The sequence below is a fragment of the Tarenaya hassleriana genome, unplaced genomic scaffold, assembly GCF_000463585.1.
Source record: "Tarenaya hassleriana unplaced genomic scaffold, ASM46358v1 Cleome36, whole genome shotgun sequence".
NCBI classification, from domain to species: Eukaryota; Viridiplantae; Streptophyta; class Magnoliopsida; order Brassicales; family Cleomaceae; genus Tarenaya; species Tarenaya hassleriana.
In genome coordinates this window covers 997,796-1,014,129 of record NW_010966665.1, presented here as the reverse complement: position 1 = coordinate 1,014,129, position 16,334 = coordinate 997,796, and the positions used below count along the sequence as shown (strand labels likewise).

General features: G+C 37.3%; 1 protein-coding gene and 1 long non-coding RNA gene across 17 annotated transcripts in view; both read right to left on the bottom strand.

The window, feature by feature from the left end:
- Nucleotides 1-81: 81 nt before the first annotated feature.
- Nucleotides 82-1,882, bottom strand: LOC104822413 (phosducin-like protein 3). The gene is made up of 4 exons (XM_010553631.1): nucleotides 1,531-1,882; nucleotides 1,079-1,222; nucleotides 774-979; nucleotides 82-478 (listed from the first exon to the last, which is right to left on the bottom strand). Exons 1-4 carry the CDS (start codon nucleotides 1,776-1,778, stop codon nucleotides 315-317), a joined length of 762 nt encoding a protein of 253 aa, XP_010551933.1. The 5' UTR covers nucleotides 1,779-1,882; the 3' UTR covers nucleotides 82-314.
- A 7,266-nt stretch (nucleotides 1,883-9,148) lies between these two features.
- The window catches only part of LOC104822411, a 10,719-nt gene continuing 3,533 nt past the window's right edge, over nucleotides 9,149-16,334 (bottom strand). The window contains exons 4-17 of one of the 16 annotated variants that reach the window (XR_773190.2): nucleotides 13,965-14,043; nucleotides 13,641-13,854; nucleotides 13,051-13,437; nucleotides 12,626-12,694; nucleotides 12,344-12,509; nucleotides 12,164-12,255; nucleotides 11,971-12,053; nucleotides 11,765-11,876; nucleotides 11,580-11,681; nucleotides 11,280-11,398; nucleotides 11,063-11,110; nucleotides 10,872-10,968; nucleotides 10,186-10,278; nucleotides 9,149-10,087 (exon numbers count right to left, since the gene is read on the bottom strand). This is a non-coding gene — a long non-coding RNA (uncharacterized LOC104822411). Of the gene's footprint in view, nucleotides 10,088-10,185; nucleotides 10,279-10,871; nucleotides 10,969-11,062; nucleotides 11,111-11,279; nucleotides 11,399-11,579; nucleotides 11,682-11,764; nucleotides 11,877-11,970; nucleotides 12,057-12,163; nucleotides 12,256-12,343; nucleotides 13,855-13,964; nucleotides 14,044-16,334 lie in introns of all 16 variants that reach the window. The other 15 variants (XR_773195.2, XR_773183.2, XR_773188.2 and 12 more) reach the window with 15 other exon arrangements.

The following is a 16,334-nucleotide window of genomic DNA, read 5'->3' as shown; positions in this document are numbered from 1 at the left end:
GATGATTCCAAAATAATACACTCCATTTGCGTTTGAGAAGAAAAGGTCTCTCCTTTCCTTGAGTTGCCATAAAACAAAAACAAAAAAACAAAAATTCAGAAACTCAGCAGAAGATGTGTAGCAAACAGGAGATGCCTCCAAGCTGGGCTTTAGCTAAAACAACACTACATCACTCATGAAGTCACCCTCTTCTTCACCTTAAACACTGGTCTGAAAATGTTGCATTCCATAACTGATATAAAAAAAACACAGCTTTTCCTTTAAATATATATATATATATAGAAAGAAAGAAATCATCAGAAAACCCGGGTGTCCTAATCGCTTTCATCGTCATCAGACTTATCCTCGTGATCTTTGACAACTCGTTCTATGAACTGTCTTCGCACTCCCGCCATGACAGCTTCTCTCGATGAGTCGTCGTCTCCTATTTTACCATCGTTAAGCACTGGCTCTGATTGACAGAGAACTAAAGCTATACCTGAAATGCAAATTCAATTCAAAGCATGAACAACAAAATCATTGATGTATAGCAATGCGATCTCCATGGAGAATAGCGACGAAAACTAAGGTTCTGACAATAAGGTATCACTTCAAACAAAGAAAAAGATGAACAACGATGCCTAAATCGAAATGGTAGAGATAGTATAACAGATGCAACAAACACAATGTGCAACAAGATTGAGATTGCATCAAATGTTGTTTCTGTGAACATGTGATAAGGGAGAGGACGTCATCAAATATGCCATTCAGACCAAAAGAAAGAGAGAGCTTACTTTCAGGGGTGCATCTGCGGCCAAAGCTCTTGAGACCTACATGGGTTGCTTTAACAGCGCCATGGTGATACACCAACAGGGTAGGAAGATTCCGGTCTGGGTAGTTGGGGATGCAGTCGGTAGAAATTATCTTGACGAACTTTGTTGCTGGGTATCTGCTTGACAATTCATCTATGCAGCCCAACATTAAGCCACACTCTGCGAAACTATCATACCGAAAACAAGACAGAACAGAACCGACATTACGACAACAAAAACAACAAAAAAAGAGTTTGATGAATAATTCAAAGGATAGTGGATGATACCCTTCTTTGTAGAGGCAGACAACAACCCAATCTTCAGAAGAAGCTTGACTAACCTCCCTTACAAAATCAGATCCCGAAATGGGAATCACTGATCCATATCTCCTGACTTTAGCAGCTTCTCTTAGCTCCGCCAATCTCTTCTTTCTACCAAAGCGTACGGTCATTTCGCATCAGACAAGGCTTTGCAATATATGGCTTTAGGCCCCCCATAACTACAGTTTCGTTTCTCAAACATTTCCCCCTCATGTCTCTCTGAATATACGAACTCAATAGTCCGAATTAATCCTGATTTGACCAGAATTCCAGAAACTAGCGAGGGTTGCTTTATAACAGGAAGCGGACAACAAATCCGGCACGGAATTTCACAACCGTTCCACAATTACATCGAAGGATCCATGGGGTCCAAATACGTCAATAAATAAATATCAGAAGGATCGATTTGATCGCCATACCTGTATTCTTCGAGGAAGCGATCATCGTCGAGATCCTTGCTGTCCTCAAGCTCCTCGAGCTCTTCTTCCGTCTTATCCTGGATCCAAGACTTATCCTTAGGGGCTGAAGCCTCGTCCTCCGCCGGCGTAAAAGCAGGCGGCTTGAACGCCGGAGGCTTCGGCGGGAGATTTCCCAGCTTCCTCTGGATATCATCCCACTGCGTCGACGCTCCTTCCACGTCCTTGTACACGAAGTGATAATCCCCCATCGAATCACCGATTCACAAAGCTATTACCTTCACAGACAGAAAGAGATCTCTTCGAGACTTGGATCGGAAAAAGCTTCTCCGCCTCTGGATCTATTCGGCTTCTCCTATTTATTTAAACCTCTGAATAGCAATCCGGTTCACCTTTTTTTGTTTTCTTTTTCGGTTAAGAGAGTCAAAAATACTGAACCGGAATTTAAATTAGTGGCAATAGACGATTCGGTATGTCGCGTGTCCGGTTTTCACCTGGTTGTGTACCGGAACCTCCCGACGATCCAGAAGCATCTAGCCTTAATTTGAGAGAGAGTCTTCGGGTAAAAAGTAAAACCCACAACCTCATATTGAGTACAATGTACATTACACACGATTTACCCCCTCCTGAAAGCATTATAACTGGAAACTCCCCTGTTTTTACTGACATTCCAACCAAATCACTCAATAGAATTCATCGGGACCGCAAATTACAACAAAAGATAATACGACGAAAACATTTGATTGAAGCTTGAAAGCCATACAAAAAATTGACAAACAGGTAACAGTAAAAAATATACAGAAGGAATAAAAAAATCAAGGCTTGTTGGTTTTCCGGTCTTTACATAAGATATGTCATTCCTGAAGAACGGCTGCCTGAAGTGCACGATGCTCCGTCTCCTCTGCTGTTAACTTTGACAACACCACTTTCTCCTTCTCTTTCTTCTTCTCCTTCTTCGTCGTCATTTTCCTCTCCCTCTTCTTCCTCCACCTCTGGAGTCTTTTTGGGTCACCCGGAGAGCAACAAGTTTATATATGTTTCATTCCAGAAATGGCACAGGAACTAAAGGAACCGAACATACATACTAGATTACGCAACGGGTTTCAGTCATTGTACTTTCAAGCACTTGCAGCAACCAGGAGACACAATATCAAGCTAAGCAGAAAGAAAGCTCACTTGTTTTCAGGATGATTTGAAGCATATTTAATTCTTTGCAGTATTAAACGGGTCTGGTGCTTGCTAACTGTATCAGTAGCAGCATGATTCCTGTACTCTTCAAGCTCTTTGGTAATCAGTTGGCCAACTCTTGCATGTTGAGACCCCATCCTCTGGGCACATAATAAAACTGCCTGCACACCTTGCAGTCTATTTGACGTATTTGCAGAGGCATCCAACCAAATCAGTGTAACGAAAGATCAAGTACTGTGAAATGGCACACGAAAAAAGATCAGCACAATTTAACTTTCGTTCTCCTGGCACATAAAATTTAGATGAAAATTGACATGTTTACCTCTTGGAGATCCTTGACAAGTTCGTGCTGCCTGGAATCTCGTCTCATTTAAAATTTGATCCTGAGACGCACCATCTTTAACTCGTTTCATTCCTCCCCGGGTATCATAACTATGACAGAGCCTAACAAGCAACTTCAAATATCGCATTGGTCCGGCCATCATAAACCCATTTGACACAAGGCTTGCAAACTTCCACAACTTCGAGGGTTGACTCTGTCCAGTTCTAGCACCATAAGCAGTTCTATATGCTAGTGCACCGATCACTTTGTTCTCCAAACCTTAGTTCTTATGTTTCGGAACGTGCATTAGATAACGTTCCTAAGGTCTGTTTAGCTATTGGGAAAACAGACCTGTATTTGTATCTCATTTGAAAATGCAGATTTTTTTAATTATGTTTCGGTATATATAACAAATACCGTTTCCATTTCAGGATCGGTTTAACTATTATTCCTAAATAGAACAGACCATCTGCTTGCATTTCACTTGCGAATGCAGATTTTTGCATTATGTTTTGGCACACGTAAACAGGTAACGTTTCCATTCCAGTATCTATATAGCCATTATTCCCAATTGAACAGACCATCTCATTTGAAAATGCATATTTTTGCTTTTGTTTCGGGATACTTAACAGATAGCAATCCCATTCCAGTGTCTGTTTAACCATCACTCCCAATAGAACAGACCCTGTATTTGCATATCATTCGAGAATACAGGTTTTTCCTTATGTTTCGGGACATGCATTAGATAGTAATCTCATTTCAAGAACTCTTTAGCCATTATTCCCAACAGAACAAACCCTCTGCATTTATCTCATCTTAAAACGCTGATTTTTGCATTACGTTTTGGGGCATGTACACAGATAACATTCCCATTCCAATGTCTGTTTTAACAATTATTTTCAATACAACAGACCCATTATTTTGCATTTCATATGAAAATGCATATTTTTCATTGTTGCGCATGTAACAGATAGCATTCTCATTAAAGGGACTCTTTAGCCATTACTCCCAACAGAACAAACCCTCCGCTTTTATCTGATTTTAAAATACAGATCTTGACATTATGCGACATTATGCATTAGGGCGTATAACAGATGGTGTTACCGTTCCGTGGTTTATTTAGCCATTATTCCCAACAGAACAAACCTGATATTTGCATCTCATTTGAGAATGCATTTTTTAATGTTTCGGGACATGCAATAGATAACGTTCCCATTCCAAGGTCTGTTTAGCTATTATTCCTAAACAGAACAAACCATCTGCTTACATCTCACTTGCGAATGTAGATTTTTGCATTATATTTCGTGACATGTAAGTAGATAGCGTTCCCATTGAAGGGTCTGTTTAGCCATTATTCTCAATAAAACAACCTATCTCATTTGAGAATACATACTTTTGCATTATGTTTTGGGAAATTTAAAAGCTTCCATTCCAGTCTATTACGCCACTATTCCCAATAGAACAACCCTGTATTTGCATCTCATTTGAGAATACAGGACTTATCATTAAGTTTCTAGACATGTAACAAATAACATTGCCATTTTAGGGTCTCTTTAACCATTATTCCGAACCCTATGCATTTATCTCGTTTTAAAAAGCATATTTTTGCATTACATTTCGGGTTATGTAATAGATAGCATTCTCATTTCAAGGTTTGTTCAGCCATTATTTCCAATATAACAGATCCTCTATTTTGCATCACATTTGAAAATGCAGATTTTTCATTGTTTCGAGGCATGTAACAGATAGCGTTCTCACTCAACAATTTGTTTAGTCATTACTCCTAACAGAACCCTGAATTTGCATCTCATTTGACAATGCAAATTTTTGTAGTTATGTTTCAAGACATGTAACAAATAACGTTCTCACTCCAGGATCTTTTTAGCCATTATTTCTAACAGAACCCTGTACTTGCATCTTATTTGAGAATGCAGATTTTTATAGTTATATTTCGGGACATGTAACAGATAGTGTTTCTACATAAGGATCTGTTTATCCATTATTCCCAACAGAACCATGTACTTGCATCTGATTTTAGAATGGAGATTTTGTTTAGTTATGTTTCGGGATATGTAACAGATAGTGATCCCACTCAAGGATTTCTTTAGCCATTATTCCCAACAGAACCCTGTACTTGCATCTCATTTGAGAATGCAGATTTCTTTTAGTTATGTTTCGGGACAAGTAACAAATAACGTTCCCCCTCAAGGATATGTTTAGTCATTATTCCCAAAAAAACCCTGTACTTGCATCTCATTTGAGAATACAGATTTTTTAGTTATGTTTTGGGACATGTAACAGATAGTGTTCCCACTCAAGGATATGTTTAGCCATTATTCCCAACAGAACCCTGCATTTGCATCTCATTTGAGAATGCAGATATTTTTTAGTTTTGTTTCGGAATATGTAACAGATAGCGTTCCCACTCCAGGGTCTATTTAGCCGTTATTCCCAACAGAACCCTGTACTTGCATCTCATTTGAGAATGCATATTTTATTTTGTTTTGTTTCGGAACATGTAACAGATAGCGTTCTCACTCAAGGATCTGTTTACCCATTGTTCCCAACATAATCCTATATTTGCATCTCATTTGAGAATGCAGAATTTTTTAATTTTGTTTCGGGATAGCATTCCCACTCAAGGATCTGTTTAGCCATTATTCCCAACATAAACCTGAATTTGCATCTCATTTGAGAATGCAGATTTTTGTAGTTATATTTCGGGATATATAACAGATAGTGTTTCCACTCAAGGATCTGTTTAGCCATTATTCCTAACAGAACTCTGAATTTGCATCTCATTTGAGAATGCCGATTTTTGTAATTATGTTTCGGGACATGTAACAGATAGAGCTCCCACACAAAGATTTGTTTAGCCATTATTCCCAACAGAATCCTGTACTTGCATCTCATTTGAGAATGAAGATTTTGTTTAGTTATGTTTTGAGATATATAACAGATAACGTATCCACTCAAGGATCTGTTTAGCCATTATTCCCAACAGAACCCTGTACTTGCATCTCATTTGAGAATGTAGATTTTCTTTTGTTTTGTTTCGGGACATATAACAATTAGCATTCCCACTCAAGGATTTGTTTACCCATTGTTCCCAACAGAACCCTATATTTACATCTCATTTGAGAATGCATAATTTTTTAGTTTTGTTTCGGGACATGTAACAGATAGCGTTCCTACTCAAGGATCAGTTTAGCCATTATTCCTAACAGAATCCTGAATTTCCATCTCATTTGAGAATGCAAATTTTTATAGTTATGTTTCGGGACATGTAACAGATAGCTTTCCTACTCAAATATCTATTTAGCCATTATTTCTAACAGAACCCTGTACTTGCATCTCATTTGAGAATGCAAATTTTTGTAGTTATGTTTCGGGACATGTAATAGATAGAGTTCCTACATAAAGATCTGTTTATCCATTATTCCCAACAGAACCCTGTACTTGCATCTCATTTGAGAATGGAGACTTTATTTAGTTATGTTTCGGGATATGTAACATATAGCGTTCCCACTCAAGGATCTGTATAGCCATAATTCCCAACAGAACCCTGTACTTGTATCTCATTTGAGAATCCAGATTCCTTTTAGTTATGTTTCGGGACATGTAACAGATAGCGTTCCCACTCAAAGATATGTTTAGCCATTATTCCCAACAGAACCCTGAATTTGCATCTCATTTGAGAATGCAGATTTTTATTTTTGTTATGTTTCGGGACATGTAACAGATAACGTCCCCACTCAATGATCTATTTTCCCATTGTTTCCAACAGAACCCTGTGTTTACATCTCATTTGCGAATGCAGAATTTTTTAGTTTTGATTCGAGACATGTAACAGATAGCGTTCCCACTCAAGGATCTGTTTAGCCATTATTCCTTACAGAACCCTGTATTTGCATCTCATTCGAGAATGCAGATTTCTTTTAGTTATGTTTCGGGACATGAAACAGATAGCGTTCCCACTCAAAGATCTGTTTAGCCATTATTCCCAACACAACCATGTACTTGCATCTCATTTGAGAATGCATATTTTTTTTAGTTATGTTTCGGGACATATAACAGAAAGCGTTCTCACTCAATAATATGTTTAGCCATTTTTCCCAACAAAACTCTGTATTTGCATCTCATTTGAGAATGCAGATTTTTTTAGTTTTGTTTCGGAATATATAACAGATAGCGTTCCCACTCCAGGGTCTGTTTAACCATTATTCCCAACAGAACCCTGTATTTGCATCTCATTTCAGAATGAAGTATTTTTTATTTTGTTTCGGGACATGTAACAGATAGCGTTCCCACTCAAGGATCTGTTTTTCCATTGTTTCCAACAGAACTCCATTGTTTCCAACAGAACCCTATATTTACATCTCACTTGAGAATGCAGTTTTTTTTAATTATGTTTCTGGACATAAAACAGATAGCGTTCCCACTCAATAATCAGTTTAGCCATTATTCCCAACACAAACCTGAATTTGCATCTCATTTGAGAATGCAGATTTCTGTATTTATATTTCGGGATATGTAACAGATAGAATTCCTACACAAGGGTCTGTTTAGCCATTATTCCCAACAGAACCATGTACTTGCATCTCATTTGAGAATAGAGATTTTTTTAATTATGTTTCGGGACATGTAACAGATAGCGTTCCCATTTTCAGGGTCTGATTAACAATTATTCCCAACAGAACACTGTATTTGCATCTCATTCGAGAATGCAGATTTTTTTAGTTATGGTTCGGGACATGTAATAGATAGCGTTCCCACTCCAGGGCCTGTTTAGCCATTTTTTCCAACAGAACCCTGTATTTGAATCTCATTTGAGAATTCAGATTTTTTTAGTTATGTCTCGGGACATGTAACAGATAGCGTTCCCATTTCCGGGGTCTGTTTAGCCATTATTCCCAACAGAACCCTGTATTTCCATCTCATTTGAGAATGCTGATTTTTTTATTTATGTTTCGAGACATATAACAGATAGCGTTCCCATTCTAGGGTCTGTTAGCCATTTTTCCCAACAAAACCCTGTATTTGCATCTCATTTGAGAATGCAGATTTGTTTTTTGTTATGTTTCGGGACATGTAACAGATAGCGTTCCCACTCGGTCTGATTAGCCATAATTCCCAACAGAACCCTGTATTTGCATCTCATTTGAGAATGCAAATTTTTTGCGTTATGTTTCGGAACATGTAACAGATAGCGTTCCCATTTCCAGGATCTGTTTGGCTATTATTCCCAACAAAACCGTGTATTTGCATCTCATTTGAGAATGCAGATTTTTTTAGTTATGTTTCGGGACATGTAACAGATAGCTTCCCATTTTCAGGGTCTGTTTAGCCATTATTTCCAACAGAACCCTGTATTTGCATCTTATTTTAGAATGCATATTTTTTTAATTATGTTTCGGGACATGTAACAGATATCGTTCCCATTTCCAGGGTCTGTTTAGCCAATATTCCCAACAGAACCCTGTATTTGCATCTTATTTGAGAATGCAGATTTTTTTAATTATGTATCGGGTCATGTAACAGATAGCGTTCCCATTTCCAGGGTCTGTTTAGCCATTATTCTCAACAAAACACTGTATTTGCATCTTATTTGAGAATGCAGATTTTTTTAGTTAAGTTTCGGAACATGTAACAGATAGCGTTCTCACTCCAAGGTCCGTTTAGCCATTATTCCCAACAGAACCCTGTATTTGCATCTCATTTGAGAATGCAGATTTTTTTTAGTTATGTTTCGGGACATGTAACAGATAGCGTTCTCACTCCAAGGTCCGTTTAGCCATTATTTCCAATAGAACACTGTATTTACATCTTATTTGAAAATGCAGATTTTTTTAGTTATGTTTCGGGATATGTAACAGATAGCGTTCCCATTTCCAGAGGCTGTTTAGCCATTATTCCCAACAGAACCCTGTATTTGCATCTCATTTGAGAATACAGATTTTTTTAGTTATGTTTCGGGACATGTAACAGATAGCGTCCCATTTCCAGGGTCTGTTTAGCCATTATTCCCAACAGAACCCTGTATTTGCATCTCATTTGAGAATGCAGATTTTTTTAGTTATGTTTCGGGACATATAACAGATAGCGTTCCCATTTCCAGGGTCTGTTTAGCCATTATTCCCAACAGAACTCTGTATTTGCATCTCATTTGAGAATGCAGATTTTTTTTTTAGTTATGTTTCAGACATGTAATAGATAGCATTCCCACTCGGTCTGATTAGCCATAATTCCCAACAGAACACTGTATTTGCATCTCATTTGAGAATGCATGTTTTTTTAGTTATGTTTCGGGACATGTAACAGATAGTGTTCCCACTCCAGGGTCTGTTTAGCCATTTTTCCCAATAGAACCCTGTATTTGCATCTCATTTGAGAATGCAGATTTTTTTAGTTATGTCTCATTTGAGAATGCAGATTTTTTTTTTAGTTATGTTTCAGACATGTAATAGATAGCATTCCCACTCGGTCTGATTAGCCATAATTCCCAACAGAACACTGTATTTGCATCTCATTTGAGAATGCATGTTTTTTTAGTTATGTTTCGGGACATGTAACAGATAGCGTTCCCACTCCAGGGTCTGTTTAGTCATTATTCCCAACAGAACCCTGTATTTGCATCTCATTTGAGAATGCAGTTTTTTGCATTATGTTTTGGGACATGTGAACAGATAGAGTTCTCTTTTCGAGTCTGTTTATCCATTATTCCCAATAGAATAGGCCCTCTGGATTTTTCTCATATGAGATTAGCAACGTTCTCATTAGGATTCGGGACATATTAAGACTTCAGATAGTTTTTTGCTTCAGAGGCACGCTAAAGTCCAGAAAGTTCCAATATCTGACATCTTTCACAGATTAATATATATAGATAATTTTCCTAATCAAGCAGAAATTCAAACAGAGAAGAGCACTTACAAGGTATGAATCTTTGCTTTTCAAGAACTTACAGGTTCACATATGGTTCCACCCCGTGGTGTCCTTGGCCTCAAGTACTTCGTTTTTACCATTCTGTAGTTCCATCGGAACAATACCAACCTAAAAAAGAAAGAAAAAACTCAATGAACATTTTAAGCCCAACAACTTAATACGCTTCAACACAAAGATAACAAGTTTGAAATTTCAGAAAAGATTACCATCGTCATAAGCATGAGAGAGAGAGATTGATTTGATAAGAACAGAAAAGAGGACTAACGTGGGCTTCGGCTAAGTATGTCTCTTGATCGCACCTGTACAGAGTTTCCAGAAAATGTTACAAAGCTTCAAAGAAAAACAGGAAAGATGCAACTTTTTCTATAAAACCAGATTTTTCTACAAAACCAGACCTTCACGCGTGGAATCAGGAAGAAGCATGCAAATGAAGAAAAACTAGGGTTTCTGGCCTTGGATTCACTAGGTGGGTAAACGTAGAAATCAGTACGGAGAAACCGAAATTAAGAGATGAGTAGCGGAGTCACAAGAAACTCCAAGAACCGGAAGAGATAGCGAAAGAAAAACCCAGATAGATTTAATCGCCATTGTAGGGGGAGAGAGGGGGAGAGAGAGAGAGAAATGATGGAATAAGAAGCCAGACCCTCTTATTTAGGAGTCGGCATTTTCGCCCAAAAGAAAAAGGCAGAGTGTAAGGGTATTTTCGGTATTTCGTAATAACCCAGTTTTTTCCATTAAAACGGTCAGAAATCAGGCCCATTTGAATTCAAAAATTGGCCCGATTACATGATTTCCGCGCAAGCCCAAAAGATTGCAAATTTCTCTTGACTTGTATTAATGTAAATATTAAGAACTCCATATGCCTGCCAGATTCAATTTTCAAAATACGTACCTCAGCATATTTGATTTTTGTGGGACAAGAATCTCCACACCTTTCTGTTAGTTCTATCATTCGACCACATCTCCAAGTGATTCCCGACTCATGTATGCTGTGATGATATCAGAGTGAGAGGCCTGTAATACATATACTGAAAAAGATGTTTGAATCTTGGAAAACGTCTACAAGGAATCGATGAAAACTACCCTCTCCACCAATTCCACCCATTGCAATAGCAATTGCCTCATGAGGTTCTGCAACAATGGAAGAGAAAGACTTGATTGATCACTTTTGAACTCAAGAAGGACACATACAAATATATGTTCACTTATTCAAGAACATGACCACTAGTTCATTCTGATGTAATACGTATGCAATGCTGACAGATACACGTAACCCAATAGATTTACCAAAACAAGTTACCTGTTGTACGCCCAACCAAGTAGTGTCGCATTGATCGGCTATAAAACATCGATCTCCTCAGTTTACCAGAAAAAGCATGGTGGTATCCGTAAACACGAAGATGCTCGCAAAAGAACAAACTGTGATAGCATGTGAGTTTGTTGAAACCATTGTTATGATCAATCGAAAATGTAAATCCAACTAAAAACACATGCAACGATCCCACTAACAGCGTTCAAGAATATGCAAGAAACGATTGTCTACACATATCGATCACACTACCCAACAAAGTTCAAGAAGCGTCTCAAAACTAAACTTTACCTTCTAGGGCAGCCACAAGTAATTGTTTGGTAACTCCTCAAGCAACAGTTCAAATATCAGCACTTGCCACAAGAATTATCCCACTTTCGCCATAAGATCGATCTGTTTGTTCGATAGAACACACATTCTACGAAATCAATTTATTTACCGCAACTATCTATCAATTCTGAACAAAATTTGATTACCTGGTGTTGCAGCATCTTGAAAGACATGTTGCTTTGTTAAAGCTTTTCTAAACAAATCAGTTGATGATAAAAGAAACACTCTCCAGCAAGGTGTTTCCAGAGAAAGGCATAGCTTTCAAGAAACATAGAGAGAGGTGAAAGATTTCAGACGAGTTCCGCAGAAAATGTGTGGATCAAAGAATCTACTCAAAGGTGAAAAATATAACCTGCTTGATTGCACTGGTAGCGGTATTCACATTCTAAAGGTCCTTTTAATGCGGTAATCTTGGAGAATGTCAGCCAAATACATCTGCTAAAGATTGTATCACTATGGTCATGCATCACAAAATTTCAAAGAGATCGTTGAAATGTCAAAGACACATCGATCGTTCTGGTTTTTATTGTATGATGAGCACATACCTTTTCTGCATAACCGTTAGCTATCTTATGAGTCGGGCGTTCATCCGTACCCATTAAGAAGCACACAAATGACTCTCTTGCTCCCAAAGAAACTGTAAACATGGAATAAATATATTGAATTCAAACATATAATTTAATCTCAGAGAAACATGACAAAACCAGCCCTGTAAAAATATTTACTTGAACAAAAGTAATGTTGGTCGATCCAAAGTCTCCATTTATCCTTTGTCCTTCGTAATCTCAGAGAAACACAAACCGATGGGAGATAACTCAAACATATGACTAAGAACTCTTGCATTAGAAATTACAGCTACCACCAAGGTTTTGAACCAACCAGTACACTGAACTGACAAGAAGACAAGAAGTGGAAAACCCAACATATGAAAATCAGATAGTTTTTGGAAGAACAAAACAGAAAAATAATGTCAGCTGCAATATGAAGTTCAATATCTAAATACATACCTCAAGACATCTGATCGATAATGTCGGATGATTTTTGCATGCCTCAGGGACAAGAATCATAAAAAATTCCTGAGGTGTTCTTATTAAACGCTAATACAGAATACATATAATCAATATATTTCCCCTGTAGACTTCAATCACATTCATTATAAAACGTGTTAACTAAAAGACCTTCTATAAAATCCGATGATAAATTTAGATGAAGAAAGAAAATGAATTTTGTGCATCTACATCACAAAATCACCACAAATTATAACACCAACTTTGATCCTAAGGCTGGATTAAGGCGTTGGGGTTTCAGAATTGATCAAGGAATCTTATTGTGTGGTGTCATATGGCCATTGTTGTAACTTCTGTAAGAAGTTGTGCTCTTTATCAAAGAAAGGTATTATAAGAGTTTTGATCAATTGGGAGGAAGAACGTACCATGAGTAGCATTCCACAAAGGTCCTTAAAGTAGACTACAATGTCACCTCATCGCCTCACCTGCCTCTGGGGTGTCTTCCAGAATTGCCACTTCAAGTTTATTGCACAGACTACGTCTGATGGAGCAAATAAGCAAATAATGCCAAATGTGGGCTTAGGAACGTATTGCTTTATCAATCATAGAATGAGAGAGAGATTTTTATTTGATAAGAATAAAAAAGAATATAGTTAGTGACAAATGTGGGCTTCGAGTCTTCATCTGCCTCTAGATCGCACCTGTACAGAGTTTCCGTACAATGTTATAAAGCTTGTTAGTTCAAGGAGAATCAAGAAAGATGTAAGCTTTTTGCATAACCGTTACTTCTCCTCTGAGTCGGACGTTCACTCCTGGAATCAAGAAATTCGAAAATGAAAACCTGTCTTATCATGTCTAGCAAAACCAGTGTCCCCATTTGCAATAACCTAGAACCTAGAAGTGATTGTATCAATGAACTGACAACATTGTGTCATACATCACATATTTTCAAAGAGAACGTTGAAATGTCAAAGACATCAATCTTCTGATTTTAATTGTATGATGTGCAACATACCTTTTCTACATAAATTGATGCTTGGAGCCAAGAAGCATGCAAATGATTGTCTTGTGCCCCCAATTAATCTGCAAACATGAAAGAATTTATCTTTTAACTCGCAACTGAATTGAAACATAATGATGTATACAAAGTATGAAAAGAAAAACACAGGTCTTATCATGCTCGGTTCAATTGACAAGCGAAACTAGTGTCCCCTGTAATAATCTGCAACCTGCATCAAACAAAAACAGTAAGCAACTAATAGCAACATGTGTCATAATTGGAAAGTTCACATAAAATCCCAAAAGGCCATAAAACAAAATGACATAGTCTGATGGTCACCAAATGTTTCTTCAACTGCATTTGTGCTGTCAGTGTTTCTGGATCTTCTGGTTTACCGTTTCTGGATCTTCTCGTTCACCTGTACCACAGAGCTTTGATCAATTGAAAGGAAGAATGTACCTTGAATTATATTCAATAATGGAATTACAAGAGTAATTGCATGATGCAATTGATGCTGACGACGATGGTACCACTTCCAGTTTTTTGTTTGTCACAAAACAACCATAACGAGAGTTTTACTACATAGACTACGTCTGATGGAGCAAATAACATATAGCGTTCTCATTCTAAGGTCTGTTTAGCCATTATTCATAATAGAACAGTCTTAACAGATCATTTATTTGCATCTCATTTGAAAATGCAGATTTTTGTATTAGGTTTCAGGACAAGAAAACAAATAGCGTTCCCATTTCAGAATCTATTTAGCCATTATTCTCAATAGAACACACCATCTTATTTGAGAATGCTTTTGCATTATGCTTTGGGACATTTACCAGAAAGTGTTCCCATTCTTGGGTCCGTTTAACTATAATTCCTAACAGAACAAACCATCTCTTCGCATCTTACTTCCGAATGCAGATTTTTGCATTACGTTTCGGGACACGTATACAGATAGCAATCCCATTCCAGAGGCTGTTTAGCCATCATTCCCAATAGAACACACCATCTCTTTTCAGAATGCATACTTTTACATTATGCTTTGGGAAATTTAATAGACAACGTCCCTATTCAAGAGTTTGTTTACCGTTATCCCCAACATAATAGACCCTTTATATTGCATCTCATTTGAAAATGCAGATTTTTTATTGTTTCGTGACATAGAACAGATGTCGTTCCCCATTCCAAGATCTCTTTAGCCATTATTCCCAACAAAACAAACCCTCCGTATTTATCTTATTTTAAAATGTATATCTTTGCATTATGTTTCGGGACATGTAACAGATGGCGTTCCTATTGCAAGGTCTGTTTAGCTATTATTTCCAACAAAACAGACCCTGTATTTGCATCTCATCTGAGAATGCAGATTTTTTTTAGTTATGTTTCGGGACATGTAACAGAAAGTGTTCCCACTCCAAGATATGTTTAGCTATTATTTCTAATAGAACAGGTTTTTGCATCACGTTTCGGACCATTATTCCCAAAAGAATCGTGTATTTGCATCTCATTTGAGAATGCAGATTTTTAATTTTGTTTCGGGACATGTAACAGATAACGTTCTCACTCCGAGATATGTTTAGCTATTATTTCTAATAGAACAGATTTTTGCATCATGTTTCGGGCCATTATTCCCAAAAACCGTGTATTTGCATCTCATTTGAGAATGCATATTTTTTTAATTATGTTTTGGGACATGCAAACAGATAGCGTTCTCACTTCAGGGTCTGTTTAGGCATTACTCCCAAAAGAACAGACCATGTATTTGTATCTCATTTGAAAATGCAGATTTTTTTAATTATGTTTCGGGACATGTAATAGATAACGTTCCCACTCCAAGGTCTGTTTAGTCATTATTCCCAACAGAACCATATATTTGTACCTCATTTGAGAATGCAGATTTTTTTAATTATGTTTCGAGATATGTAACAGATAGCATTCTCATTTCCAGAGTCTGTTTAGCCATTATTCCCAACAGAACACTGTATTTGCATCTCATTTGAGAATGCAGATTTTTTTAGTTATGTTTCGGGACATGTAACAGATAGCGTTCTCATTTCCAGGGTCTGTTTAGCCATTATTCCCAACAGAACCTTGTATATGCATCTCATTTGAGAATGCAGATTTTTTTAGTTATGTTTCGAGACATGTAACAGATAGCGTTCCCATTTCCAGGGTCTGTTTAACCATTATTTCCAACAGAATCATGTATTTGCATCTCATTTGAGAATGCAGATTTTTTTAGTTATGTTTCGGGACATGTAACAGATAGCGTTCTCACTCGAGAGTCTGTTTAGCCATTATTCTCAACAGAACCCTGTACTTGCATCTCATTTGAGAATGCAGATTTTTTTAATTATGTTTCGGGACATATAACAGATAGTATTTCCACTCCAGGGTCTGTTTAGCCATATTTTCAGCAGAACCCTTATTTGCATCTCATTTGAGAATGCAGATTTTTTTAGTTATGTTTCGGGACATGTAACAGATAGTGTTCCCACTCCAAGGTCTGTTTAGCCATTATTCCCAACAGAACCCTATATTTGCAACTTATTTGAGAATGCACATTTTTTTAATTATGTTTCCGGACATGTAACAGATAGCGTTCCCATTTCTAGGGTCTGTTTAGCTATTATTCCAAACAGAACCCTGTATTTACAACTTATTTGAGGATGCAGATTTTTTTAGTTATGTTTCGGGACATGTAACAGATAG

Bases quoted from the DNA above. Each gene is read 5' to 3' on its own strand.
- LOC104822413 (XM_010553631.1), bottom strand. From the start codon at position 1,778: ATGGGGGATTATCACTTCGTGTACAAGGACGTGGAAGGAGCGTCGACG. The intron at 980-1,078 runs GTATCATCCACT...TCGGTATGATAG, and splicing joins GTCTGCCTCTACAAAGAAGG to TTTCGCAGAGTGTGGCTTAA. The intron at 479-773 runs GTAAGCTCTCTC...TTTGCATTTCAG, and splicing joins CCGCAGATGCACCCCTGAAA to GTATAGCTTTAGTTCTCTGT.